This window comes from Clinocottus analis, unplaced genomic scaffold (genome assembly GCF_023055335.1).
Source record: "Clinocottus analis isolate CAN_PGR_092001 unplaced genomic scaffold, fCliAna1.0.p SCAF_6, whole genome shotgun sequence".
NCBI lineage: Eukaryota > Metazoa > Chordata > Actinopteri > Perciformes > Cottidae > Clinocottus > Clinocottus analis.
In genome coordinates, this window is record NW_027176218.1 from 310,001 (window position 1) to 337,474 (window position 27,474).

Below are 27,474 nucleotides of genomic sequence, written 5' to 3' on the forward strand. Positions count from 1 at the left end.
ATAATAATCGTAATGTATGAGTTTTCACCTGCAGAAATCTTCTCCCACTGAAGTATAAATAACTTTATATATCGTACAAACCTTGTGGGTTCATTTATTATACAACAGATGCACAGCCCGTCCTCTTGTTCTGTGACCTTTGGAGAACATGGACGCTTGTTTCTGTTGCTGCTTTCATTTAACTGCTTTTTTTTCTTCTTTTTTCGCAATATTGAAGACGATTTTTCACGCAGGCCGAGCGGCTCAACCTTTTATATTTCATGACAGTTCTCTTCAAATGAATTCAAGGGACTTGGACCAAGTTGTGTGAAATTGTTGGATAGAGAAAAACTGTAAAAACGTCTTGCTGTGTGTCCAGAAGCCCTTCACCTGAAGCTAAAGGTACGTAACTGGAGCGAAGGCCCAAAGAGCTCCACAGTTTGCCCGTCGCCGCCCTCTACTGGTCCGTTGTGGTAAAGACACGGCGTCGTTGTCGGTGTTTGATGCGACTGAAATTAAAATCAGACGACGTACAAAGCTCATGAAGCTCGACTGCAAAGCAGATAAAACCCCACAGGCGTCAGAGCAGATTATAAATGTTGATGTAGTTCAGAAAACACAGAGCAGGACACACAAACACACACAAATAGCATTGTTTCACAGCGCCCTCTGTCTCGCAATAATAAAATCCTTTCTAAGATTCATACGGTGCATATTAATACTTCTTGGGAGAGAGTTATGAGGAGAATCCTGATGTGCAACAAACCGGCTTTGCAACGTTAATCATTAAACCCGTTAAAAACTGTGGAAGCAGTTTTGTCTCCAGACTTCTTTCCATTGTGTTTGAGTCGTTGTAGGAACCCAAATTAATTCCAATACTTGTGTTTATTGTATGTATTTATTCAGCAAAAAAATCACTTTTGAAAGATATTTTGATGGTAACTATGAACATCCAGCATGATATGAGCCAGATTCCCCAAAAAAGCCTCCTGGAGCATCAATAAGACACCTTTTTAGAAAGATTAGGACCTAAAGAATCAGAATCTGCAACAAACATCACAATAAAACAAAGTCTTGGTCTGTTCGGAAGGAGTTCAGTCAAGAAACTGTGTCGTTTGCTTCAAAAATGGAAAAATTACGTATTTTATGCCATTTTGTCTGAATGGGGCATGCTGGGACTTAAAATGGGTGCGGGAGGATTTTTACACGGTTTCCAAAAGGTTAAAGCTTTTTTAATATTTTAATTCCAGTTATTCACAGCACCGATTGCTATCTTTAGCGTCAGTAGTTCCAGTTGTTTCCGGGCCTTTTAGGAATCAGACCAGTTGTGAACGAGCGGACACAAGATGGCCGCCGCCGCAGCCTGAAGCGAACCCGGCCAACGCAGCGTTTAAAAATGACAAATCAGTCAGTGGCAGCAGGAGTCATGTGACCCGTTGACCTTTTATGACCAGAGGAGTTCTTCCCTCCTGAAACACATGGGTCACGCCTCACCGAGCAGACCAGAAACTGATTTAATTATTCGGGCCGAGCTGCACTTTTCAAGGTGAACGCAAAGTTCAAAAATCAAGGCTCGTCTACAGGAAGTCCAGTTGGATAAAAAATGTCCCTGGAGCGACGTAGAAACATACATACAACTGGCCTCGCGCCTCTTTTTCTGTCTTTCTGTTTTGCCGCCATATTGTCCTGTTGTTCCGACCCCCTCAGAGTCCACAGGGTCCCTAAGAGCGCTGAGGAATCAGGGTGTGCAGCCAAAAAAAGTGCCTTTTTTTGGGAGAGGGAGGTCCCTTCTTCTCAGCGCGGGGTCGGAAGTGGTCCACGCCGGGGCCCGAGGCGCTCGCGAGAGGCTTTTAGAGGCCGACGGCTCAGGATGCCTCGCAAATCCAATTAGGAAGAGCCGAGTCTGGAGGTGGAGGCTCTGCTGCTGCCTGTCAGTCACAGCTGAGGGAGAGAGAGCCCAGGCGTCCGGTTACCACAGATGTCAGGGTGGAATAGAAGTGTGTGTGTGTGTGTGTGTGTGTGTGTGTGTGTGTGTGTGTGTGTGTGTGTGTGTGTGTGTCTGGCTCCGGGTCCCTTGGTAAATGTAGTCCAATCCACCGTAACAAATGGAGGAATCTAACCGGTTGTTACCTAACCAGTGATGTCATCGCCCTCGCTGCACTTGAGGTTGTGACAGACATGCGCTCTTATCGGACAAACAGTTTATGTTTCATGGCGGTCCTGTTGTCCGACACACACCTGGATGAACCTTTTAAGGTTGTTTTTTTTTTGGAGGCTGCAGAGAGAAGGACTCACATTTAAACTTTAAATCCTTTATTGATGGCAATCTGGGGTGAATACATCAGAGCAGCAAAATGAAGAGACAATAAAGTAAATCAGGTCATAATTATTATGTATTTATTACTATGTAAATAACATCAATATTATTCTTTAGGCTTTATAAAACACAGGATCTGTAAGAAATTTCATTCCTTAAATATTAACCAAAATAAATTATATTAAAAGGATGAACGTCCTTGAGTTTTATAACTTTCTGAGAGTCTCATTTCATAATGTTTCATAAAAAATGTTATTCATGTTGTAATTTTACGGGAAATAGTTGTAATATTATGGAAATAACGTTTTAATAAAAGTAATAATATTTAAATGACAATGAGAGTAAAGAAAATACGTTTCAGTATTATTTCTTTTATACATTTTTTACAACTTGTGGAGATTTAAGATGTAATTATTTTTCATATTTTTTACATTTTACATATTTTTTACTTTCTTAGTTCTCAAGTCTGTTTTCTATTCTACATTTAAATCAGTTTTGTTTCCTTGGTGGAAGTTTTATTTTTATTTTATTAAAATTAAGTGTACACAACAAATGTGTACACTGAAGAATAAACATACATTCATTTTGAAATATGAGAAATATCTAAATAAATTATATAATTCAAAACTCATATGATAAACGTTAAAGCTGACTTTGACTTTTCTTGCCTTTATTAATATATTTTAATATTTTCTTCAGAAGAAAAAAAAGAATCGCCAAACGTTACTAAGTAAACGTGTATTATGAATTATGTGTGGCTCAAAATCATTGACAAGTGCTGTAAAGGAAAATGTGAAATATATTTCTTACGGTTGAATAAAACAACCCGGAACCCGGTCTTAACACTGAAGACTACAATCCCCACAATGCCGTCCGCGCCTTCGTCACAGAGCCTCCCAGCCAATGGCTGAGCGAGCCGCAGTCACGTGACCCGCGGCGGAGCAGATTTGAATCGTTTGTGGGATTTTCTGTGTTTTCGTGTCACCGAATGAATGCGAGGCAGCAAAGAAGACGCCAGAGTTTCCAGAGGAGCTTAAAGGTTTGTAGAGCTTCACTTGAATTGATAACTGTGCGTTCCGAAAGTCAAACTTAACGTTTAAATGTATTTTTAATGTAAAGCTAACAGTTGACGTGTGGGGTTTAGCTAGCTAGCTAGCTGGTGAGCTAGCAGGCTCGTGAGCGTGACGTGTTTAACTTTCGTCGCTTGTTTGTTTAAAAGTGTTGTCGTTGTAGTTTACCGGTCTGGTCCGGATCAATCTGCCCACCTTACCGAGAAGAAGAAGCCAGCAGCGGGATGGACTGTGGAGCTAAGAGCGGTACGTGTCCACCAGCTGACCCGGTCTGCAGCGCGTCGTCCGTGTGTCTCATGATCCGTGTGTTCTGCCTCCCATCAGGTCTGCTCCTGTTCACCGACGAGAAGTTCGACTTCGACGTGTCTCTGTCACCTGCCAGGTAGGACGGGTCTGTACGTGGTGGTGGGGGAAGTGTTCAGATCCTGTCGTCGAGTAAAAGTACTCGTTCAAATACTTCACTGCAACTAAAAGCACTGCGATGAGACTGTAGGTGAAGTAAAAGTATGCGAGCATTATTAGCTAAGTGAATATCTATCTATCTATCTATCTATCTATCTATCTATCTATCTACAACTGACCCCCAAAAATAAATTACAATTATGAAAATAAGTTCACATTTTGCATCTAAGATCATTGTAGTATATAGTTATAGTTGACATGCATGTGTTGTCCACTTGCATATGTTAAGTACTTGAGTTTTGTAGTTTATAGAACGTACTTTATATATTTTGTTTGTGCAATGAAGAAGTACTTCCCTTTTGAAGTGAAGTCGCATGAAAATAAAATTCTCAACTTATACAAAGGACTAGTAATACCACAAATTTGTATCTGCACAGTACTTTCCGCCACAGCCAAAACTCATACTAGTACTTTTTATGAATAAATATGAAGGTTTAGAATTAAACTGACTATCCAGTCGTCAATGTCAGGGTTCAGCTTTATTATTATATATATTTATATATAAAAATAATTCATGCAAGAATATGTTTTAAACTGATATTCAAGTATATTAAATTAGAAGTAGAATTTAAAAAAAAAAAAAACAGTATTTGAAAGTAGCATTAAAGGGGGAAATAATAAAGAAAAAGGAAATATAGAAACAAGTAAGTTATACAGTTATGTGTTTTTGTTTTTATTTTAAAATAATATGTAAAGTGTGGGCGAAATGTGAGCGCTTGCAGGTTCAAATGGTGAAACTGTCTCATCCGTTTGTTTCTCTCCGTTCTGCAGCTGCAACGGAGATGGAGATGAGGATGAGGATGAGGTGTTCATGGGTCCCGTCAGCCACAAGGAGAGGTGTGCCTCTGTTAGCGTGGCGTCTCGGGCCGAGGGCGGCGGCGTGCGGGCGAGCTGGAGTCCGCTGAGCGGGGATCAGCTGGAGGAGGTGTGTCAGGAAGCCCACCGACTCGCCGACCGGCTGCAGTGCTCTGAGCTGAGTCAGCCCCGCGGCGAGGACGCCGCCACGACCGCAGTCGCCTCGGACGTGTTCGTCCGTGGCGTCGAGGCCAAGCTGGGCGAGCTCTGTCAGCCCGCCGGCGCCCTCAGTCCCATCAAGCGTCAGACCTTCTGCGTGCAGGACAGTCCCATGAAGCAGCTGCCGCCCGCCGTGCAGCGCCGCCTGCTGAGAGGCAACGCCGCCGGCACGCCGACATCCACCCGCCCGGCCGCCAAGGCCACGACCACCCGCCTCTCCACCACGTCCACCCGCCTCTCCACCACGTCCACCCGCCTCTCCATCACGACCACCCGCCTCTCCACCACGACCACCCGCCTCTCCACCACGTCCACCCGCCTCGCCGCCCCCGTGGCCGCCTCGCCCGCCGCCATACGGAGCACCTCCAGTCCCGTGGCCGGGGTCAGGCCTCTTCTCAGGACGGGGCTGCGAGCGAGAACCGCCCTCGGCGTCGCCGCCGTGCTGCCGAGCAAACCGGCTGCCGCCGCGACGACTTCGGCCGGCAGGAGCGCAGCGGAGAAACCCAGGATGCAGCCGCCGCCGAGCAGAGTAGGAAGAGAAGTTTGTGTCGTGGAACGTTACGCCGTCTCTCCACTGCGGGGACTCCACAACCGGTCGCTTGCAGAACCATTTGGGTCACGGGTCCAGGTTGTTCTTGCGTTTTCCGCTGGGCTTGAAAACAAATCCGCCGGAAAACAAACGTTTACCCGTTTAAACATGGATTCACTTTCCCTAAATCTAGTTCCAAAAACTAAACAAAAGCACAGCTGAAGACGACGTTACAGGTTGTTCCTGCAGTGGAAAAGTGTTTAATCTTATTTTTGTGGCTGTTTCTACTCTTTTATGGGTTAAATGTCCTGCTGGGAATCAATAGTGTTCTATAAAAGCAATAGTTTGACATGTAAGTCCGAACATCCGAAAGCAAATCAACACATTTAACGTGGATTATTGAATCTGTGCTAAAAATCAAAGACAGATAATCCATCGTTTAGCTGTTTTACGTGGGGTTATGTTCCATTTCTTCAGGTGACGAGTGGAGAAAACCCTAAATATCTGCTGACGTTTTCTTTTCCTCCTCCTTCCTGTTTCAGCCGCTGGCCGGTTGGAGGCGGAGCCCGTCCGGCAGCAGCAGGGCGGGGTCGTGTGAGGATCTGCTCTCTGATTCGGCGAGCGTGGCGTCTGACGTCAGCGACTCCTCCATCAACTCCAGCCTTCTGGGAAAGCGCTCGCTGGCTCCGCCCACTAAGGTAGCGCACCTGCTCACAATGGAGTCTGCTTGATATCATCATCTGAAACCTGGTGCAACAGCTCCACCTGTTGGACGGAGTCCGTCATTGCAGCCGGACGCATCAAATTATATTTATTAGATATATCAGTGACACTTGTGTGGGGAAACACTGATGGATCTTTTCCCACCGTCAGCGCGCTCTGGTGAACCCGTCGGGTGTGAAAGCTCCGCCCCTTCAGAGGAGGAGGATGACGGAGAGCAAGAACACGTCTTCATCCTCGTCCTCGGTGTCCAGCTTCAACTCCAGCCTCTCTCTTTCCCCCGCGACAGGTGAGAAAATGAACTCCAGACCAGAACCACAGCGACGAGACCCTTTTTTATTTAAATGAAGCGCTCTGGGTTTGGTCCCAAACTAATTCTGTCATGTCCTCTCAGGTAAACTGAACTCCTCTCAGAGCAGCTCCACTGGCCCCGCCCCCGCCAGCAGGCCGGCCAATCAAAGCAGGCCTCGCCGCTCCACCGCCGCCGCAGAGCCGCCGGCGTCCTCTTCTGCCGCCGCCGGCCGCCGCAGCAGCTCGCTGTCCACGCAGGCCAGGAAGCTGTCCGAGGCGGAGCGCGTCAAAGCCGCCAGATCCACGCCGCTCAAGCGGGCCGAGGCCACGCCCCTCCAGCAGACGCCTGCCAAGAGGGTTCTGGAGAGGACCGCCTCCATCCCCGCCGCGGCCTCCACCCGGCCACACAGCGGACTGAAGACCAAATCCAAACCGGAGCCGTCGGTCGCACCGACGCCCAGCGGGAGAGTCAGAGGAGTCGGTGAGAGACGTCTGGTTTTCTTCCTGGAGTTGATTTAGAAATGTGAAACGCTGCGATGCCCTCAGTCTGTCTTCATTATAATGATTTCTTTCTTTCTTTCTTGCGTTTCAGCTCCAGACGTGTCGACGCAGAAGAGGCTGGCGTCCGTGAGCGGCGTGGACGGGTAGGTGACGTCTGAACATTCACTCGTTCACGTCGTTCTCAGATTTTTGGACGTTAGCCTGGACAAACGTTACGGATCAGTGATGTCATCGCTTGACGCCTTCCTCTCCCTAGTCTTCCTCAGACGCCCTCTGCTGGCGGCTGCAGGTCGCTGCAGGCGAAGACGCGGCGGCCCTCCGCCCTCCCCACCCCAGTGAGGCGCAGGGTGTCCTCCATCCCCGTCGCCACGCCGAGCAGGCCACCGCCCACCTTCGACTTTGGCCACGCCCCTCCCTCGGCCAGGAGCGAGCGACGCTGCAGGTAAAATGACCTCAAACTCCCCGTCGACCAATAGGAAGGCCAGTTGGACCACAGCGGGGGGGGGGGTCGCCGTGCGGTCTCATCGCTGTTTTGTTTGTTGTTTCTGTGTAGCCCAGCCCCTGCAGACACACAGGAGGCGGAGCCTGTGGATGTCCGGCCCTTCTGCCTAGAGGAGGCGGAGCCTGTGGATGTCCGGCCCTTCTGCCTAGAGGAGGCGGAGCCTGTGGATGTCCAGCCCTTCTGCCTAGAGGAGGCGGAGCCTGTGGATGTCCAGCCTGTCTGTCTAGAGGAGGCGGAGCTGCCTGCTGCCCCGCCCCCCACCAGCGCTTCACAGACGGACCAATCAGAAAGCACAGATCCTGGAGCGCCGTGTTGCGGCGAATCAGAGCCCAGCAAGAACCTGATTGAACTGGAAACTACTGAGGAGAAAAACAAGATGCAGGAGGTTAGAAAACACACACACACACACACACACACACACACACACGTGTTTATATTAAATTTAATGGATGATTTGAAATCATACAAACTGTGTCAACAGAAATGAAAGCAAAGCTTTAAACGCTTTCCACTGGCAAACTTGTGCGTTATGAGCTGCTCCTTTTAATGTGAACGTGGTTCATCTTGTTCGGTTCTATTTTTGCTTCATGTGAGACTGAGAGCGATGAAGGTTGATCTCATGTTTTCCTAGAACCTCTCAGATCTTCATCTCTCTCTCTCTCTCGGTTCCCTCTCCAGGTTCTCCTGTTGGATCTTCCAGCTCCGACTCTGCGGCCTCAAGAGAAACTGCTCATCGACTTGACCAACACCCCCGACCTGATCCGGACCACCGGCAAGACCTGCGCCGGGACTCAGGTAACCGGACCAAGGGTCCACATGTTAACCCCCAGAAGGCAGTTCGGCGTCCTGCTTCCTCCTCTCGGTCCGTTTTCATACGACCACGGTGGTTCTGCTAAAGTGCTACTGGAGCCGCAACCTTGCAGAAGGAAGTCTGCAGTGAGGAAACACTGAGTATAGTTATAGTTAGGGAGGAGGAAAATGTATTTTTATTTTTTTAAATACTTGCTGGAAAAAAACACACCAGACACGCATTATTATTATTATTATTATTATTATTATTATTAATAATAATAATAATAATATAATAATAAATATTATTATAATAATATTATTATAATTATAATAATAAATATTATTATTAATAATAATAATAATACTTTATAAAATAGTAGTATCATTAAATAATAATAATTTATAAAATATTATCATTAAATAATAATTTATAAAATATATATATCTATTAAATAATACACATTTATAAAATATTGGTATTAAATAATAATAATTTATAAAATATTAGTAACATTAAATAAATAATAATTATTATTTAATAATTATTATTTATAAAATATTATTAAATAATCATTTATAAAATATTTGTATTAAATAATCATTTATAAAATATTCGTATTGTTAAAAAATAATAATTTATAAAACATTAGTATTATTAAATAATTTATCCAATATTAGTATTGTTAAATAATTTATAAAATATATTTTTATGATTAAATAATAATAATAATCTAAATCAAACCATAGTTATTTATCTATAAATATATTATTAAAACGTGTCTTTGGGAGATCCTCAAACACGAGCTGTTCATTTCCCTCAGCAGCTGATCGACTTGAGCTCTCCGCTCATCCGGTGGAGTCCAGAAGAGAAGAGGCAGAACAACGCTCCGCTCATCAACCTGTCCTTCTGATGAAGACCTGGATGCTGTCCTCTGTCCTGCAACTCTAAATAATAATCATAATCATCCTGTTCAGTTTTAATCATTAAGTCTTCGCTGAAGCAGAGTTTTATGTTTTTAAATGATGAAAATAGTCAAATGTTGCAGAAGGTTTTTCTGCTTTTTATTCGTCTCCAGCTTGCTGCTCTTATTGATGTCTGAATAAATGTTAATGTCTCGACTGTCAACGTTCTCTCTTCACTCACTCATCCATCATTTATCGCCATAAATCTGGATCCGTTCACTTTGTTCAGGCTGAAAAACTTTCAGCCAGAAAGGGACGACTGTATGACATTTAAAATTACATGATTTAAACTTTTTAATACATTTTTTACCAACATGAATCAATAATTCATCTTTAATTTACCACAGAAAAGATACCAGACACAGATACCCTGATTTCTTTTTATTTAAAAATTACACTTTAACTTTTTTTTTTGTTTACAAAAAAAGTGGTACATAACTTTATCCAATAATTTGTGACAGTATTCAAAAGATGATACAATAATCAGTCAATAAAACATTTTAATTTGGCACCCAGCTATGCTATTTATCCATGAGTACATTGTTTTTGGTAATTCAACAGTGTTGAATGCAGGTTATGCAGTTATTATAATTAATTAGATCATATAAATCAGTGTATAATGTTTACCCTCTAAATGACAAATGATGGATTTGTTCGATTAAATATTAGAGAATCTCTCTGTAGGAAAGTGTTTGTTCTACTTGGTGTGATTGACAGGAGAGATGATGAGAGGAGCAGAGTTTTTACCACCATCATTAAGACATGGATTAAAGTATGGGAAGAGCTTCTCCTTGAAGCAGCAGCCAGTAAAGGAGAAGATGAGAGCTGCAGTATCAACGTCATGAAAGGAGACCAGACCCTCCTCGTAGTCCACAAACACCCCCACCTTCTGAGGCCCAGACCTCAGAGAGAGACGGACTGGACGGTCAGTACAAGCGTAGTACTCATTCTCATTCCTCAACCAGATCGTCCAGAAACCTTTCTGAGGAGACACTGTGATGTTTCCTTTCCTGTTGATGGACTCTCTCACCACTCCTAAATCCCACTTAGTCTTTCCTATAACCTGAACCTCGTAGTAAAATCTCCCAGAAGAGAAACTCTGCTTTGCTAAAACATTAACACAAGTATTAAATCTCTCTGGATTGTTTGGGAGATTCTTCATTACATCACCATGTTTAACTTGTTTTCCATCATCAGACGGGATGAGTTTAGGATGAGCTGTATCAGGATCAAGAGTCACATCCACTGCAGACTGCTGGACCCTCTTCAGCTCGACCTCAAGCAGCTTCTTCATCTGGTTACTGAGCGTCTCCTCCAGCTGATTCACAGCTCTCACCACAGTCCCCTCATATGAAGGTGGACTGACTCTGACTCCTGTCCAGTTCTTGGTAGGTGGAGCAGCCTTCAGGGTCCTAGATCTCTGGAGGAGGTGGAGGTGGTCTTTAGAGAGTGAGAGCTGCGCCACCTCAGAGCTTCTCTTTTTCAGCTCACAGATTTCCTGTTCCAGCTCTTTGATGAAGCCTTCAGCCTGTTTCTCTGTCTTTCTCTGCTTCTCTTTGATGGTGTGGATGAGCTCGGCCTGGCTTCTCTCAACAGACTCCTTCAGAGCGGTGAAGACCTGAACACCACCTGCTATCTCTCTGTCTGCATCTCCCTCACTGAGCTTCACCGAGTGTTTTATCTCATGAATCTTCAGTCGTCTCTTCTGGATCATCTGCTGGATTTTATCATCAGTCTTCTCCAGCTCGGCCTTCTTTCCTTCATATTCTTCTTTCAGAGGAACAACATCATGGTTCTTGTGGTCTGAATAAGTGCAGAGCGTGCAGACACACATCTTGTCGGTCTTACAGAACAGCTCCAGAGGTTTATCGTGCTTCGTACACATCCTGCCTTCCAGGTTCTCCACAGGGTCGATCAGCTGATGTCTCTTCAGACCTGGTCTGGTCAGATGAGGCTCCAGGTGAGTCTCACAGTAGGACTCCAGACACACCAGGCAGGACTTCAGGGCCTTCAGTCTGGTTCCAGTGCAGACGTCACAGGGAACTTCTGCTGGTTTGGCAGCTTGTTGCTCTAAGCTTCTGCTGGCTTCCTGTTGAGCTGACTGTCTGAACTGAGCAGCCATCTCAGAGATGAAGGTGTTGACCTGCAGCTCAGGTCTGGTGGAGAACATCTTGTTACAGTTGGGACACTGAGACGGGACATTGATGTTCCAGTGTTGAGTGATGCAGGCTTTACAGAAGGTGTGTCCACATGGTGTACTGACTGGATGATTGAACATATCCAGACAGATGGAGCACAGAAACTGATCTTCAGTCAGCTGACAGCTGGCAGCAGCCATATCGACTCTGAGCACAACAAGAGTAACACAAATACAAACAGTCAGTACATATCTTTTGATTATCAGGGTCTGAGCGACTGATGTAGTCAGTCCGATCCTATTGAAATTGCTCAGATTTTTATTTTTATACATTGGGCGCCGTTTTGGGGGACTTGTCACACTCCTAAACTCACCAAATTTTGAACACTTGTCAGGTCTGGTGAAAATAGACGTATGAAATAGGCGTCACATTTGCGTAAAAAAAAAAAGGCTCTCTAGCGCCCCCTAGAAGTTCGACCACCGACACCCCTCGCCCAGATTGTCCGATTGACTTGAAAAGGTTTACACGTGCCCAACTCTACCTGCTCTACAAAAAAGCCTCTCAGACCCATAAAGTCCGCCAATTAAATGTTTCAGCCATTTTGAATTTTCAGAAAAACACGTTTTTTCATGTTTATTCTAAAACGCTTGGCCCGATTCATACCAAACTCTCTGTAAATCATGAAGGGAGCTGTATCTTCAATACTGCATTGGAAGATTTTGAATATCTCATTGCGTTGAGGAAAAACAGACCAATTAATCTCTTAGGGGCGTGTCCTATTTTGAAATACTCATAACATTAAAACTATAGGGACTAATGACTCCAAACATTTTGTGTATGTGCACATTGCATCCCTTAACATGCAATAAATAAGTTGTGCAATTCAAACATTAGGGGGCGCGACAGTAATTCGGGCAATTTGCGATTTTGGGCGCATTTTTGTCATTTTTCGCCTTTTTTTGCCTTTCTTCTAAATGTATCTCCTCCTACAATTTTTATCCGATTGACTTCATTTCTGTTCAGGGATGATCTAAAGACCCTTGCGAGTATGGCTTGTGCTTTGTTCGCGTTTTTATTTAACGGCCGCGACGTGACGTGGACCCAAAGACACACCCATTTTGTGCGTTCGCAATATGATAGAAACCTGTTGTAACTCCAATGCACATCATGCAATCAGCCCAACACTCCTCATGTATGATGCCAATCCAGGCCTGAGCACATGTACATGAAACAACGTTGGGATTGTCATCACGCCACCTGAAGCCAAAACTTAATATGCCTATGTATATATACAAATATACATGTGTGTGTGTGTATATATATATATGGATATATATATATATGTGTATGTATGGATATATGTGTGTATATATGTATATGTATTTATATATATATATATGTAGATACAAAATCAATAAAGAACAGATAAGAGTATTAATAATAGTACTATTATTGATCAATCCTAACAATACCTATCCCTTAGTACGCTAGCATCTTTAGCACTGAGATCCAGAGGCGGCTACAAGACACTTAACATGAAATTAAGTTGACTAACAATTAAATATTGAACATAACACATTTATTACAATTAACTGCGATATATTCAGGCAGCATTACGTTTAATTATTTGACTTTGTGAGTCAGCTCAACATTCACTCTCAGTGTAACTTCCTGTCTGAGTAGAGCTGAGGTTTTGAGCTCAAACAGGTCTGTGAGTTAGCTGAAGCTAATGCTAGCTGTGACGGTATCCTGTGTAACCTTCAACTAGCCAGAGTTCAGTCCCTGTGGTTTGGTTTCTACCTGTTGTTTTAATCTACAATGACACATTTATATGGCTTAACATTCTTTCTCTAATAAAACTAGATGTAAAACAATCAGATTATAGTTTAAACTTGACGTGGATCAAATATGTAGAGTGTATTTAGTCTTTGTAGATCAGAGGACTCACCAGTGTTTGTCAGAGATTCCGTTGTTGAGGAAAAGCTGCTGGATTCAGTTGAATGTTTCTTTAGAGAGAAAGAGAGACTTGTCTCGACTGCAGCTCTGCTGTCGCTCACAACAACTTGACTTACATTTCAGGAAAAGTGACTTTTGATATCTTTTATCTCAGTGTTGCTCAACCTCTCAGTGACCCGTCATCAGGAGGTAGTGGTGGAGGAAATAATCAGAAAATGTACTGAAATGAAAGTATGAATACAACAATGTGAAAATACTCCATTCTAGTAAAAGTCTTGCATTAAAAACATACTTTTATATAGAAGATTTTTCTGGATCAATTTCCTTAATGCATGAATTGTGTATGTTGTAGGTTACCTCCTTTGTATTCTGTTGTCTCGTTTAATTCATGAGATTTAGCATTAAGATCCTAAGTGCTGTTGACACTGACCATTGTTTGCTGGCTCGACAGAACCACTACAAGGAACTTTAATGTGTTGATTCTGGCGCCCCCTGTGGACTGAAGTGGTAGTCTCTCTGATCACCAGGGTCCCTTTAGAAAACCTAATGTTACTGCAGCAGGGTCCGACAGTCTGCCCCTCTCAGTCCTGGTTCTGGGAGGAGTCGCCCCCTGATGGTCATCAGAGAGAATGCAAGCTATAAGACCCTTCAGCGTCGGCTTTGCTCGTGAGCACCGGATGTTGCTGCGTTGCTACCTGATCCGTATCTCTGTTTTTATTCTGTTGAGGATTCGTTCACTTTGTTCAGGCTGAAAAACTTTCTTCAGAGAGGACGACTGTATGACATAAAAATTAACATGATCCTGAACTAAAGTTTAATACATTTCATACCAACATTGATCAATAATTCATCTTTAATTTACCACAGAAAAGATACCAGACAAAGACACCCTGATTTCTTTTTATTTGAAAATTACACTTTAACTTTTTTTTTTTTTTTTTTTACAAAAAAAGTGGTACATAACTTTATTCAATAATTTGTGACGGTATTAAAAACATGATACAATAATCAGACAATAAAACATTTTAATTTGGCACCCAGCTATGCTATTTATCCATGAGTACATTGTTTTTAGTGATTTAACAGTGTTGAATGCAGGTTATGCAGTTATTATAATTAATTAGATCATATAAATCAGTGTATAATGTTTACCCCGTAAATGACCAAAATTATGGATTTGTTAGATTAAATATTAGAGAATCTCTCTGTAGGAAAGTGTTTGTTCTACTTGGTGTGATTGACAGGAGAGATGATGAGAGGAGCAGAGTTTTTGCCACTATCATTAAGACATGGATTAAAGTATGGGAAGAGCTTCTCCTTGAAGCAGCAGCCAGTAAAGGAGAAGATGAGAGCTGCAGCATCAACGTCATGAAAGGAGACTAGACCCTCCTCATAGTCCACAAACACCCCCACCTTCTGAGGCCCAGACCTCAGAGAGAGACGGACTGGAGGGTCAGTACAAGCGTAGTACTCATTCTCATTCCTCAACCAGATCGTCCAGAAACCTTTCTGAGGAGACACTGTGATGTTTCCTTTCCTGTTGATGGACTCTCTCACAACTCCTAAATCCCACTTAGTCTTTCCTATAACCTGAACCTCGTAGTAAAATCTCTCTGAAGAGAAACTCTGCTTCGCTAATACAATAGGACAAGTATCAAATCTCTCTGGATTGTTTGGGAGATTCTTCGTTACATCACAATGTTTAACTTGTTTTCCATCATTAGACAGGATCAGTTTGGGATGAGCTGTATCAGGATCAAGAGTCACATCCACTGCAAACTGCTGGACCCTCTTCAGCTCGAGCAGCTTCTTCATCTGGTTACTGAGCGTCTCCTCCAGCTGATTCACAGCTCTCACAACAGTCCCCTCATATGAAGGTGGACTGACTCTGACTCCTGTCCAGTTCTTGGTGGGTGGAGCAGCCTTCAGGGTCCTGGATCTCTGGAGGAGGTGGAGGTGGTCTTTAGAGAGTGAGAGCTGCTCCACCTCAGTGCTTCTCTTTTTCAGCTCACAGATTTCCTGTTCCAGCTCTTTGATGAAGCCTTCAGCCTGTTTCTCTGTCTTTCTCTGCTTCTCTTTGATGGTGTGGATGAGCTCGGCCTGGCTTCTCTCAACAGACTCCTTCAGAGCGGTGAAGACCTGAACACCACCTGCTATCTCTCTGTCTGCATCTCCCTCACTGAGCTCCACCGAGCGTTTTATCTCCTGAATCTTCAGTCGTCTCTTCTGGATCATCTGCTGGATTTCATCATCAGTCTTCTTCAGCTCGGCCTTCTTTCCTTCATATTCTTCTTTCAGAGGAACAAGGTCATGGTTCTTGTGGTCTGAATAAGTGCAGAGCATGCAGACACACATCTTGTCGGTCTTACAGAATAGCTCCAGAGGTTTATCGTGCTTCGTACACATCCTGCCTTCCAGGTTCTCCACAGGGTCGATCAGCTGATGTCTCTTCAGACCTGGTCTGGTCAGATGAGGCTCCAGGTGAGTCTCACAGTAGGACTCCAGACACACCAGGCAGGACTTCAGGGCCTTCAGTCTGTTTCCAGTGCAGACGTCACAGGGAACTTCTGCTGGTTTGAACTCTTGTTGCTCTGAGCTGCTGCTGCTGGCTTCCTGTTGAGCTGACTGTCTGAACTGAGCAGCCATCTCAGAGATGAAGGTGTTGACCTGCAGCTCAGGTCTGGTGGAGAACACCTTGTTACAGTTGGGACACTGAGACGGGACATTGATGTTCCAGTGTTGAGTGATGCAGGCTTTACAGAAGGTGTGTCCACATGGTGTACTGACTGGATGATTGAACATATCCAGACAGATGGAGCACAGAAACTGATCTTCAGTCAGCTGACAGCTGGCAGCAGCCATATCGACTCTGAGGACAACAAGAGTAACACAAATACAAACAGTCAGTACATATCTTTTGATTATCAGGGTCTGAGCGACTGATGTAGTCAGTCCGATCCTACTGAAATTGCTCAGATTTTTATTTTTATACATTGGGCGCCGTTTTGGGGGACTTGTCACACTCCTAAACTCACCAAATTTTGAACACTTGTCAGGTCTGGTGAAAATAGACGTATGAAATAGGCGTCACATTTGCGTAAAAAAAAAAGGCTCTCTAGCGCCCCCTAGAAGTTCGACCACCGACACCCCTCGCCCAGATTGTCCGATTGACTTGAAAAGGTTTACACGTGCCCAACTCTACCTGCTCTACAAAAAAGCCTCTCAGACCCATAAAGTCCGCCAATTAAATGTTTCAGCCATTTTGAATTTTCAGAAAAACACGTTTTTTCATGTTTATTCTAAAACGCTTGGCCCGATTCATACCAAACTCTCTGTAAATCATGAAGGGAGCTGTATCTTCAATACTGCATTGGAAGATTTTGAATATCTCATTGCGTTGAGGAAAAACAGACCAATTAATCTCTTAGGGGCGTGTCCTATTTTGAAATACTCATAACATTAAAACTATAGGGACTAATGACTCCAAACATTTTGTGTATGTGCACATTGCATCCCTTAACATGCAATAAATAAGTTGTGCAATTCAAACATTAGGGGGCGCGACAGTAATTCGGGCAATTTGCGATTTTGGGCGCATTTTTGTCATTTTTCGCCTTTTTTTGCCTTTCTTCTAAATGTATCTCCTCCTACAATTTTTATCCGATTGACTTCATTTCTGTTCAGGGATGATCTAAAGACCCTTGCGAGTATGGCTTGTGCTTTGTTCGCGTTTTTATTTAACGGCCGCGACGTGACGTGGACCCAAAGACACACCCATTTTGTGCGTTCGCAATATGATAGAAACCTGTTGTAACTCCAATGCACATCATGCAATCAGCCCAACACTCCTCATGTATGATGCCAATCCAGGCCTGAGCACATGTACATGAAACAACGTTGGGATTGTCATCACGCCACCTGAAGCCAAAACTTAATATGCCTATGTATATATACAAATATACATGTGTGTGTGTATATATATATATGGATATATATATATATGTGTATGTATGGATATATGTGTGTATATATGTATATGTATTTATATATATATATATGTAGATACAAAATCAATAAAGAACAGATAAGAGTATTAATAATAGTACTATTATTGATCAATCCTAACAATACCTATCCCTTAGTACGCTAGCATCTTTAGCACTGAGATCCAGAGGCGGCTACAAGTTACTTAACATGAAATTAAGTTGACTAACAATTAAATATTGAACATAACACATTTATTACAATTAACTGCGATATATTGAGGCAGCATTACGTTTAATTATTTGACTTTGTGAGTCAGCTCAACATTCACTCTCAGTGTAACTTCCTGTCTGAGTAGAGCTGAGGTTTTGAGCTCAAACAGGTCTGTGAGTTAGCTGAAGCTAATGCTAGCTGTGACGGTATCCTGTGTAACCTTCAACTAGCCAGAGTTCAGTCCCTGTGGTTTGGTTTCTACCTGTTGTTTTAATCTACAATGACACATTTATATGGCTTAACATTCTTTCTCTGATAAAACTAGATGTAAAACAATCAGATTCTGTTTTAAACTTGACGTGGATTAAATTTGTAGAGTGTATTTAGTCTTTGTAGATCAGAGGACTCACCAGTGTTTGTCAGAGATTCTGTTGTGAAGGAAAAGCTGCTGGATTCAGTTGAATGTTTCTTTAGAGAGAAAGAGAGACTTGTCTCGACTGCAGCTCTGCTGTCGCTCACAACAACTTGACTTTCACTTCAGGAAAAATGACTTTTGAGATATTCTATCTCAGTGTTGCTCAACCTCTCAGTGGCCCGTCATCAGGAGAGAGTGGTGGAGGAAGTAATCAGAAAATTTACGGAAATGAAAGTATGAATACAACAATGTGAAAATATTCCATTCTTGTAAAAGTCTTGCATTAAAAACATACTTTTATATAGAAGATTTTTCTGGATCAATTTCCTTAATGCATGAATTGTGGATGTTGTAGTTTACCTCCTTTGTATTCTGTTGTCTCGTTTAATTCATGAGATTTAGCATTAAGATCCTAAGTGCTGTTGACACTGACCATTGTTTGCTGGCTCAGCAGAACCACTACAAGGAACTTTAATGTGTTGATTCTGGCGCCCCCTGTGGACTGAAGTGGTAGTCTCTCTGATCACCAGGGTCCCTTTAGAAAACCTAATGTTACTGCAGCAGGGTCCGACAGTCTGCCCCTCTCAGTCCTGGTTCTGGGAGGAGTCGCCCCCTGATGGTCATCAGAGAGAATGCAAGCTATAAGACCCTTCAGCGTCGGCTTTGCTCGTGAGCACCGGATGTTGCTGCGTTGCTACCTGATCCGTATCTCTGTTTTTATTCTGTTGAGGATTCGTTCACTTTGTTCAGGCTGAAAAACTTTCTTCAGAGAGGACGACTGTATGAAATTAAAATAACACAATACTGAACTAAAGTTTGTGAATACATGAATCAATAATTCATCTTTAATTTACCACTAAAAAGATACCAGACAAAGATACCCTAATTTCTCTTTTTATTTGAAAATTACACTTTCACTTTTTTTTCCAAAAAAAGTGGTACATAACTTTATCCAATAATTTGTGACAGTATTAAAAACATGATACATTCAATAATCAGACAATAAAACATTTTAATTTGGCAACCAGCTATGCTATTTATCCATGAGTACATTGTTTTTAGTGATTCAACAGTGTTGAATGCAGGTTATGCAGTTATGATAATTAATTAGATCATATAAATCAGTGTATAATGTTTACAGCGTAAAAGACCAAAATTATGGATTTGTTCGATTAAATATTAGAGAATCTCTCTGTAGAAAAGTGTTTGTTCTATTTGGTGTGATTGACAGGAGAGATGATGAGAGGAGCAGAGTTTTTACCACCATCATTATTACCTGGACTAAAGAATGGGAAGAGCTTCTCCTTGAAGCAGCAGCCAGTAAAGGAGAAGATGAGAGCTGCAGCATCAACGTCATGAAAGGAGACCAGACTCTCCTCATAGTCCACAAACACCCCCACCTTCTGAGGCCCAGACCTCAGAGAGAGACGGACTGAAGGGCCAGTAAGAGCTTTGTACTCATTCTCATTTCTCAAACATATCGTCCAGAAACCTTTCTGAGGAGACAGTTTGATTTTTCCCTTCCTGTTGATGGACTCTCTCACCACTCCTAAAGCCCACTTAGTCTTTCCTATAACCTGAACCTCGTAGTAAAATCTCCCTGAAGAGAAACTCTTCTTTGCTAAAACATTAACAGAAGTATTAAATCTCTCTGGATTGTTTGGGAGATTCTTCCTTACATCACCATGTTTAACTTGTTTTCCATCATCAGACAGGATGAGTTTAGGATGAGCTGTATCAGGATCAAGAGTCACATCCACTGCAGACTGCTGGACCCTCTTCAGCGCGATCTCAAGCAGCTTCTTCATCTGGTTACTGAGCGTCTCCTCCAGCTGATTCACAGCTCTCACCACAGTCCCCTCATATGATGGTGGAGTGACTCTGACTCCTGTCCAGTTCTTGGTGGGTGGAGCAGCCTTCAGGGTCCTGGAGCTCTGGAGGAGGTGGAGGTGGTCTTCAGAGAGTGAGAGCTGCTCCACCTCAGTGCTTCTCTTCTTCAGCTCACAGATTTCCTGTTCCAGCTCTTTGATGAAGCCTTCAGCCTGTTTCTCTGTCTTTCTCTGCTTCTCTTTGATGGTGTGGATGAGCTCGGCCTGGCTTCTCTCAACAGACTCCTTCAGAGCGGTGAAGACCTGAACACCACCTGCTATCTCTCTGTCTGCATCTTCCTCACTGAGCTCCACCGAGCGTTTTATCTCCTGAATCTTCAGTCGTCTCTTCTGGATCATCTGCTGGATTTCATCATCAGTCTTCTTCAGCTCGGCCTTCTTTCCTTCATATTCTTCTGTCAGAGGAACAAGGTCATGGTTCTTGTGGTCTGAATAAGTGCAGAGCATGCAGACACACATCTTGTCGGTCTTACAGAATAGCTCCAGAGGTTTATCGTGCTTCGTACACATCCTGTCTTCCAGGTTCCCCACAGGGTCGATCAGCTGATGTCTCTTCAGACCTGGTCTGGTCAGATGAGGCTCCAGGTGAGTCTCACAGTAGGACTCCAGACACACCAGGCAGGACTTCAGGGCCTTCAGTCTGGTTCCAGTGCAGACGTCACAGGGAACTTCTGCTGGTTTGGCAGCTTGTTGCTCTGAGCTGCTGCTGCTGGCTTCCTGTTGAGCTGACTGTCTGAACTGAGCAGCCATCTCAGAGATGAAGGTGTTGACCTGCAGCTCAGGTCTGGTGGAGAACATCTTGTTACAGTTGGGACACTGAGACGGGACATTGATGTTCCAGTGTTGAGTGATGCAGGCTTTACAGAAGGTGTGTCCACATGGTGTACTGACTGGATGAGTGAACACATCCAGACAGATGGAGCACAGAAACTGATCTTCAGTCAGCTGACAGCTGGCAGCAGCCATATCGACTCTGAGGACAACAAGAGTAACACAAATACAAACAGTCAGTACATATCTTTTTATTTTATATGAAGTTGCTGCGTGTGAAGGAGGGTTGGAACAAAATATCAATAACGTTAGCGATGTCATATGGCAGGTAGCGCTAGTAATGTCATACGCAGGTAGCGTTAGCAATGTCGTACGGCAGGCAGCGTTTGCATTGTCGTACAGTAGGTAGCGTTAGCAATAGTAACGTTAACGATGTCGTACGGCAGGTAGCGTGAACGATGTCACACGTCTGAACAGAAGAATAAGTTTATGAATGAAAGCTAATCGCTTAGCTAATTCTTTTGCAGCAAATGTTTTTTAAAGCTTTTGGAGCTTTTTGTATCGCTTACTTACAATAATCATAAAGCAATATCGATCCCTTTTTTTAAATGTCTTTTTTTACACACAAAATCAATAAAGAACAGATAAGAGTATTAATAATAGTACTATTATTCATAAATCCTAACAATACCTATCCCTTAGTACGCTAGCATCTTTAGCACTGAGATCCAGAGGCGGCTACAAGACACTTAACATGAAATTAAGTAGACTAACAATTAAATATTGAACATAACACATGTATTACAATAACTGCGATATATTGAGGCAGCATTACGTTTAATTATTTGATTCTATGAGTCAGCTCAACATTCACTCTGAGTGTAACTTCTTGTCTGAGTAGAGCTGAGGTTTTGAGCTCAAACAGGTCTGTGAGTTAGCTGAAGCTAATGCTAGCTGTGACGGTATCCTGTGTAACCTTCAACTAGCCAGAGTTCAGTCCCTGTGGTTTGGTTTCTACCTGTTGTTTTAATCTACAATGACACATTTATATGGCTTAACATTCTTTCTCTGATAAAACTAGATGTAAAACAATCAGATTCTGTTTTAAACTTGATGTGGATCAAATATGCAGAGTGTATTTAGTCTTTGTAGATCAGAGGACTCACCAGTGTTTGTCAGAGATTCTGTTGTTGAGGAAAAGCTGCTGGATTCAGTTGAATGTTTCTTTAGAGAGAAAGAGAGACTTGTCTCGACTGCAGCTCTGCTGTCGCTCACAACAACTTGACTTTCACTTCAGGAAAAATGACTTTTGAGATATTCTATCTCAGTGTTGCTCAACCTCTCAGTGGCCCGTCATCAGGAGAGAGTGGTGGAGGAAGTAATCAGAAAATTTACGGAAATGAAAGTATGAATACAACAATGTGAAAATATTCCATTCTTGTAAAAGTCTTGCATTAAAAACATACTTTTATATAGAAGATTTTTCTGGATCAATTTCCTTAATGCATGAATTGTGTATGTTGTAGGTTACCTCCTTTGTATTCTGTTGTCTCGTTTAATTCATGAGATTTAGCAATAAGATCCTAAGTGCTGTTGACACTGACCATTGTTTGCTGGCTCAGCAGAACCACTACAAGGAACTTTAATGTGTTGATTCTGGCGCCCCCTGTGGACTGAAGTGGTAGTCTCTCTGATCACCAGGGTCCCTTTAGAAAACCTAATGTTACTGCAACAGGGTCCGACAGTCTGCCCCTCTCAGTCCTGGTTCTGGGAGGAGTCGCCCCCTGATGGTCATCAGAGAGAATGCAAGCTATAAGACCCTTCAGCGTCGGCTTTGCTCGTGAGCACCGGATGTTGCTGCGTTGTTACCTGATCCGTATCTCTGTTTTTATTCTGTTGAGGATTCGTTCACTTTGTTCAGGCTGAAAAACTTTCTTCAGAGAGGACGACTGTATGAAATTAAAATAACACAATACTGAACTAAAGTTTGTGAATACATGAATCAATAATTCATCTTTAATTTACCACTAAAAAGATACCAGACAAAGATACCCTGATTTCTCTTTTTATTTGAAAATTACACTTTCACTTCTTTTTTTTTCCAAAAAAAGTGGTACATAATTTTATCCAATAATTTGTGACAGTATTAAAAACATGATACATACAATAATCAGACAATAAAACATTTTAATTTGGCAACCAGCTATGCTATTTATCCATGAGTACATTGTTTTTAGTGATTTAACAGTGTTGAATGCAGGTTATGCAGTTATTATAATTAATTAGATCATATAAATCAGTGTATAATGTTTACCCCGTAAATGACCAAAATGATGGATTTGTTAGATTAAATATTAGAGAATCTCTCTGTAGGAAAGTGTTTGTTCTACTTGGTGTGATTGACAGGAGAGATGATGAGAGGAGCAGAGTTTTTGCCACCATCATTAAGACATGGATTAAAGTATGGGAAGAGCTTCTCCTTGAAGCAGCAGCCAGTAAAGGAGAAGATGAGAGCTGCAGTATCAACGTCATGAAAGGAGACCAGACCCTCCTTGTAGTCCACAAACACCCCCACCTTCTGAGGCCCAGACCTCAGAGAGAGACGGACTGGAGGGTCAGTACAAGCGTAGTACTCATTCTCATTCCTCAACCAGATCGTCCAGAAACCTTTCTGAGGAGACACTGTGATGTTTCCTTTCCTGTTGATGGACTCTCTCACCACTCCTAAATCCCACTTAGTCTTTCCTATAACCTGAACCTCGTAGTAAAATCTCTCTGAAGAGAAACTCTGCTTCGCTAATACAATAGGACAAGTATCAAATCTCTCTGGATTGTTTGGGAGATTCTTCGTTACATCACAATGTTTAACTTGTTTTCCATCATTAGACAGGATGAGTTTGGGATGAGCTGTATCAGGATCAAGAGTCACATCCACTGCAGACTGCTGGACCCTCTTCAGCTCGAGCAGCTTCTTCATCTGGTTACTGAGCGTCTCCTCCAGCTGATTCACAGCTCTCACAACAGTCCCCTCATATGAAGGTGGACTGACTCTGACTCCTGTCCAGTTCTTGGTGGGTGGAGCAGCCTTCAGGGTCCTGGATCTCTGGAGGAGGTGGAGGTGGTCTTCAGAGAGTGAGAGCTGCTCCACCTCAGTGCTTCTCTTTTTCAGCTCACAGATTTCTTGTTCCAGCTCTTTGATGAAGCCTTCAGCCTGTTTCTCTGTCTTTCTCTGCTTCTCTTTGATGGTGCGGATGAGCTCGGCCTGGCTTCTCTCAACAGACTCCTTCAGAGCGGTGAAGACCTGAACACCACCTGCTATCTCTCTGTCTGCATCTTCCTCACTGAGCTCCACCGAGCGTTTTATCTCCTGAATCTTCAGTCGTCTCTTCTGGATCATCTGCTGGATTTCATCATCAGTCTTCTTCAGCTCGGCCTTCTTTCCTTCATATTCTTCTTTCAGAGGAACAACATCATGGTTCTTGTGGTCTGAATAAGTGCAGAGCGTGCAGACACACATCTTGTCGGTCTTACAGAACAGCTCCAGAGGTTTATCGTGCTTCGTACACATCCTGTCTTCCAGGTTCCCCACAGGGTCGATCAGCTGATGTCTCTTCAGACCTGGTCTGGTCAGATGAGGCTCCAGGTGAGTCTCACAGTAGGACTCCAGACACACCAGGCAGGACTTCAGGGCCTTCAGTCTGTTTCCAGTGCAGACGTCACAGGGAACTTCTGCTGGTTTGAACTCTTGTTGCTCTGAGCTTCTGCTGCTGGCTTCCTGTTGAGCTGACTGTCTGAACTGAGCAGCCATCTCAGAGATGAAGGTGTTGACCTGCAGCTCAGGTCTGGTGGAGAACATCTTGTTACAGTTGGGACACTGAGACGGGACATTGATGTTCCAGTGTTGAGTGATGCAGGTTTTACAGAAGGTGTGTCCACATGGTGTACTGACTGGATGAGTGAACACATCCAGACAGATGGAGCACAGAAACTGATCTTCAGTCAGCTGACAGCTGGCAGCAGCCATATCGACTCTGAGCACAACAAGAGTAACACAAATACAAACAGTCAGTACATATCTTTTTATTTTATATGAAGTTGCTGCGTGTGAAGGAGGGTTGGAACAAAATATCAATATCGTTAGCGATGTCATATGGCAGGTAGCGCTAGTAATGTCATACGCAGGTAGCGTTAGCAATGTCGTACGGCAGGCAGCGTTTGCATTGTCGTACAGTAGGTAGCGTTAGCAATAGTAACGTTAACGATGTCGTACGGCAGGTAGCGTGAACGATGTCACACGTCTGAACAGAAGAATAAGCTTATGAATGAACGCTAATCGCTTAGCTAATTCTTTTGCAGCAAATGTTTTTTAAAGCTTTTGGAGCTTTTTTTTAGCGCTTACTTACAATAATAATAATGCAATATCGATTCCTTTTTTAAACGTCTTTTTTTACACACAAAATCAATAAAGAAGAACAGATAAGAGTATTATTAACAGTACTATTATTCATGAATCCTAACTACCTATCCCTTAGTACGCTAGCATCTTTAGCACTGAGATCCAGAGGCGGCTGAGGTTTTGAGCTCAAACAGGAAACAGGTCTGTGAGTTAGCTGAAGCTAATGCTAGCTGTGACGGTATCCTGTGTAACCTTCAACTAGCCAGAGTTCAGTCCCTGTGGTTTGGTTTCCACCTGTTGCTTTGATCTACAATAACACATTTATATGGCTTAACATTCTTTAACTGATAAAACTAGATGTAAAACAATCAGATTCTAGTTTGAACTCAACGTGGATCAAATATGTAGAGAGTGTATTTAGTCTTTGTAGATCAGAGGACTCACCAGTGTTTGTCAGAGATTCTGTTGTGTTGTTGAGGAAAAGCTGCTGGATTCAATTGAACGTTTCTTTAAAGAGAAACAGAAAGACTTGTCTCGACTGCAGCTCTGCTATCGCTCATAAAAATTTTATATTCACTTCAGGAAAAGTGACCTTTAATCTCCTCTTGTAGTGTTGCTCAACCTCTCAGCCAAGAGGGAGTGGTGGAGAAAAAGTAATCTTAACATTTACTGAAGTACAGTGGCGGGCTGTGCATTTTAGACCTCGGCCTTCAGTGAGTGCCGTAAAGTCCACATCACTGGAGGACTGGAGGAAAAAGTGTCCCTCACAGACCGACCCACTTGATGCACGGCGCCTTCATACAGTCCACCACGAGCATCGAGGGGGGTCACACGCCACTTCAACCATGTGTTTTATGTACTGTCAGCACAATGAGTTTGAGTTTATTTAAATATAGGTTTGAAGAATTTATCTCCCCGGATGTTGTTTATATGGAAGCCCATTCCTGCCACGCAAAAAAAAAAAAAAAATTAGGACCCAAAAAAAATTAAGACCAAAAAATTAAATAAAATAAATTAGGACCAAAAAACAAAACAAAAACAAAAATTAGGACGTTTTTTTGTTGTCTTTTTTTCCGTTGACTTGAAAAAAGACAACAACAAAAAAAGTGTCATTCGAGGAGAGAAATGAGAACTTGACTCCTGACTACAAATGTCAAAATTACAGTTACAGCCTAAATATAATTGTAGATAATATTTGTACACCCAAAGTACCTTGTTGACCTTCCATTGACCATTTTAAAGAACTGAGTAAAATGCAAAGTCCACACATATATTGAATGAATTATATACTTTAAAGTAACCATCAACAGGCTTACAGGTGGTTGACATTGCCAAGCAAGCATTGTTTTATATTCAAATTGGACTTTTTTTACCTGTACTTGTTTTGTTGTATAAACAATAGATATTTACATTTAAATTAAGGTATTGTAAAACCAAAGTGATGAAATAACGTATTGCTTAGATGTTTTGTTTATTTTTGTCAACGAAATGAAATCTATATTTCTTTTTTTTCCTGTCCCTAATTTTTTTTTCCCTATTAATTTTATTTATTTTATTTTTTGGTCCCAAATTTTTTTATTTTTTTTTTTGGTCCTAATTTTATTGTATTTTTTTTCTGGTCCTAATTTTTTGTCGCGGGAATGGGCTTCCATATATAGAAGTGTAAAGTTAAAGAAAATGAGATCCTCAAGTAAAAGTATACCTCAAAATAAGTGTAAGAGTACTTAAGTACTCGTCTTCATGCTCCACCTCTGTTGGTCATTCGCAATGAAATGAGTTACAAACATTAAAAATTGAAGCGCTTTCGTAGACTTCCATGATGATCTGCAGCAGGACCCGGATGTGCTGACCTCCTTCCCGTGTCCTCCACCAGGAGGCGACACTTGCTCACAGTTTGTGATGTAAGGTCCCGTGTTCATCCAGCCAGCTGCAACCAGAGCGACCTGATGCCACTGAACGCAGCTGTTTCCGGTATCTTTCTACCCTTTTTTTGTGAAATATACACCCAAATCCATGAATGCAAAAACACAGAAATTATACAAATATGAAAATAAAGTACTATTGTACTATCTTAAGTTGTACAGGTTGTGTGGTTGGAACTGCCACTTTCGCATGTGTGCTCACCTCATCTGTCAGAAAAACAGCGTTAAAGAGTAATTTAATATTTAAAAAAAACACTGAAAATTACTGCAAAACATAATATGGTGTTGGTTTAATGCTCAAACAAGTGATTCCAGTGTGGTTTAGTGCCATTTTAAGATTTAAAAAAATTTTTTTTGATGATTGATCAAACTTATTTTTCATGTTATAAGATTATTTATCCATATCTTTTTTGTTTCTCTTTTAAATCTGACCTTTTTAGATCCTATCCACAATAACTATATGATGGGGCGGCGGCGGCGGCTTCTGACGGCTCATCTTGGCTCCTGAAGTCTGGGGTCGGTTGCTCCGAAACGAGAGCGTCAGCCTCCAGGAAGATCGTAGGAGTGAGAAAGCAGGAAGCGCAGACCCTGGACAGCTCTACAGCTCTACATGGTCATTTTTTAACAGGTACGAGACAAACTTTGACTGA

At 42.5% G+C, this 27,474-nt stretch overlaps 4 protein-coding genes across 8 annotated transcripts; 1 reads left to right on the forward strand and 3 right to left on the reverse strand.

Moving 5' to 3' along the window:
- Positions 1-3,221: 3,221 nt before the first annotated feature.
- gtse1 (G-2 and S-phase expressed 1) lies at positions 3,222-9,303 on the forward strand. Of its 3 annotated transcripts, none has more exons than XM_068603280.1 (12): positions 3,222-3,335; positions 3,530-3,612; positions 3,691-3,748; positions 4,600-5,371; positions 5,914-6,069; positions 6,245-6,380; positions 6,486-6,863; positions 6,975-7,026; positions 7,140-7,325; positions 7,437-7,770; positions 8,064-8,180; positions 8,999-9,303. In XM_068603280.1, the coding sequence occupies exons 2-12, from the start codon at positions 3,591-3,593 to the stop codon at positions 9,086-9,088; spliced, it is 2,301 nt and encodes a 766-aa protein (XP_068459381.1). In that variant the 5' UTR covers positions 3,222-3,335; positions 3,530-3,590; the 3' UTR covers positions 9,089-9,303. The 3 variants fall into 3 exon arrangements, with proteins under 3 accessions (XP_068459381.1, XP_068459384.1, XP_068459382.1); XM_068603283.1 differs by having other exon boundaries at positions 9,002-9,303; XM_068603281.1 differs by lacking the exon at positions 3,222-3,335 and having other exon boundaries at positions 3,518-3,612.
- Positions 9,304-9,837: 534 nt separating this feature from the next.
- LOC137803687 (uncharacterized) lies at positions 9,838-17,945 on the reverse strand. The gene is made up of 4 exons (XM_068602397.1): positions 17,842-17,945; positions 14,463-16,103; positions 13,227-13,303; positions 9,838-11,483 (listed from the first exon to the last, which is right to left on the reverse strand). The coding sequence occupies exons 2-4, from the start codon at positions 16,094-16,096 to the stop codon at positions 9,838-9,840; spliced, it is 3,357 nt and encodes a 1,118-aa protein (XP_068458498.1). The 5' UTR covers positions 16,097-16,103; positions 17,842-17,945.
- Positions 17,946-19,057: 1,112 nt separating this feature from the next.
- Positions 19,058-20,708, reverse strand: LOC137803813 (E3 ubiquitin-protein ligase TRIM21-like). 2 transcript variants are annotated; one of them, XM_068602572.1, is made up of 2 exons: positions 20,475-20,701; positions 19,058-20,438 (listed from the first exon to the last, which is right to left on the reverse strand). In XM_068602572.1, the coding sequence occupies exons 1-2, from the start codon at positions 20,699-20,701 to the stop codon at positions 19,058-19,060; spliced, it is 1,608 nt and encodes a 535-aa protein (XP_068458673.1). The 2 variants fall into 2 exon arrangements, with proteins under 2 accessions (XP_068458673.1, XP_068458674.1); XM_068602573.1 differs by having other exon boundaries at positions 19,058-20,708.
- A 2,184-nt stretch (positions 20,709-22,892) lies between these two features.
- On the reverse strand, positions 22,893-24,535 carry LOC137803987 (E3 ubiquitin-protein ligase TRIM21-like). Of its 2 annotated transcripts, XM_068602902.1 has the most exons (2): positions 23,849-24,530; positions 22,893-23,725 (listed from the first exon to the last, which is right to left on the reverse strand). In XM_068602902.1, the coding sequence occupies exons 1-2, from the start codon at positions 24,528-24,530 to the stop codon at positions 22,893-22,895; spliced, it is 1,515 nt and encodes a 504-aa protein (XP_068459003.1). The 2 variants fall into 2 exon arrangements, with proteins under 2 accessions (XP_068459003.1, XP_068459004.1); XM_068602903.1 differs by having other exon boundaries at positions 22,893-24,535.
- Positions 24,536-27,474: the final 2,939 nt, after the last annotated feature.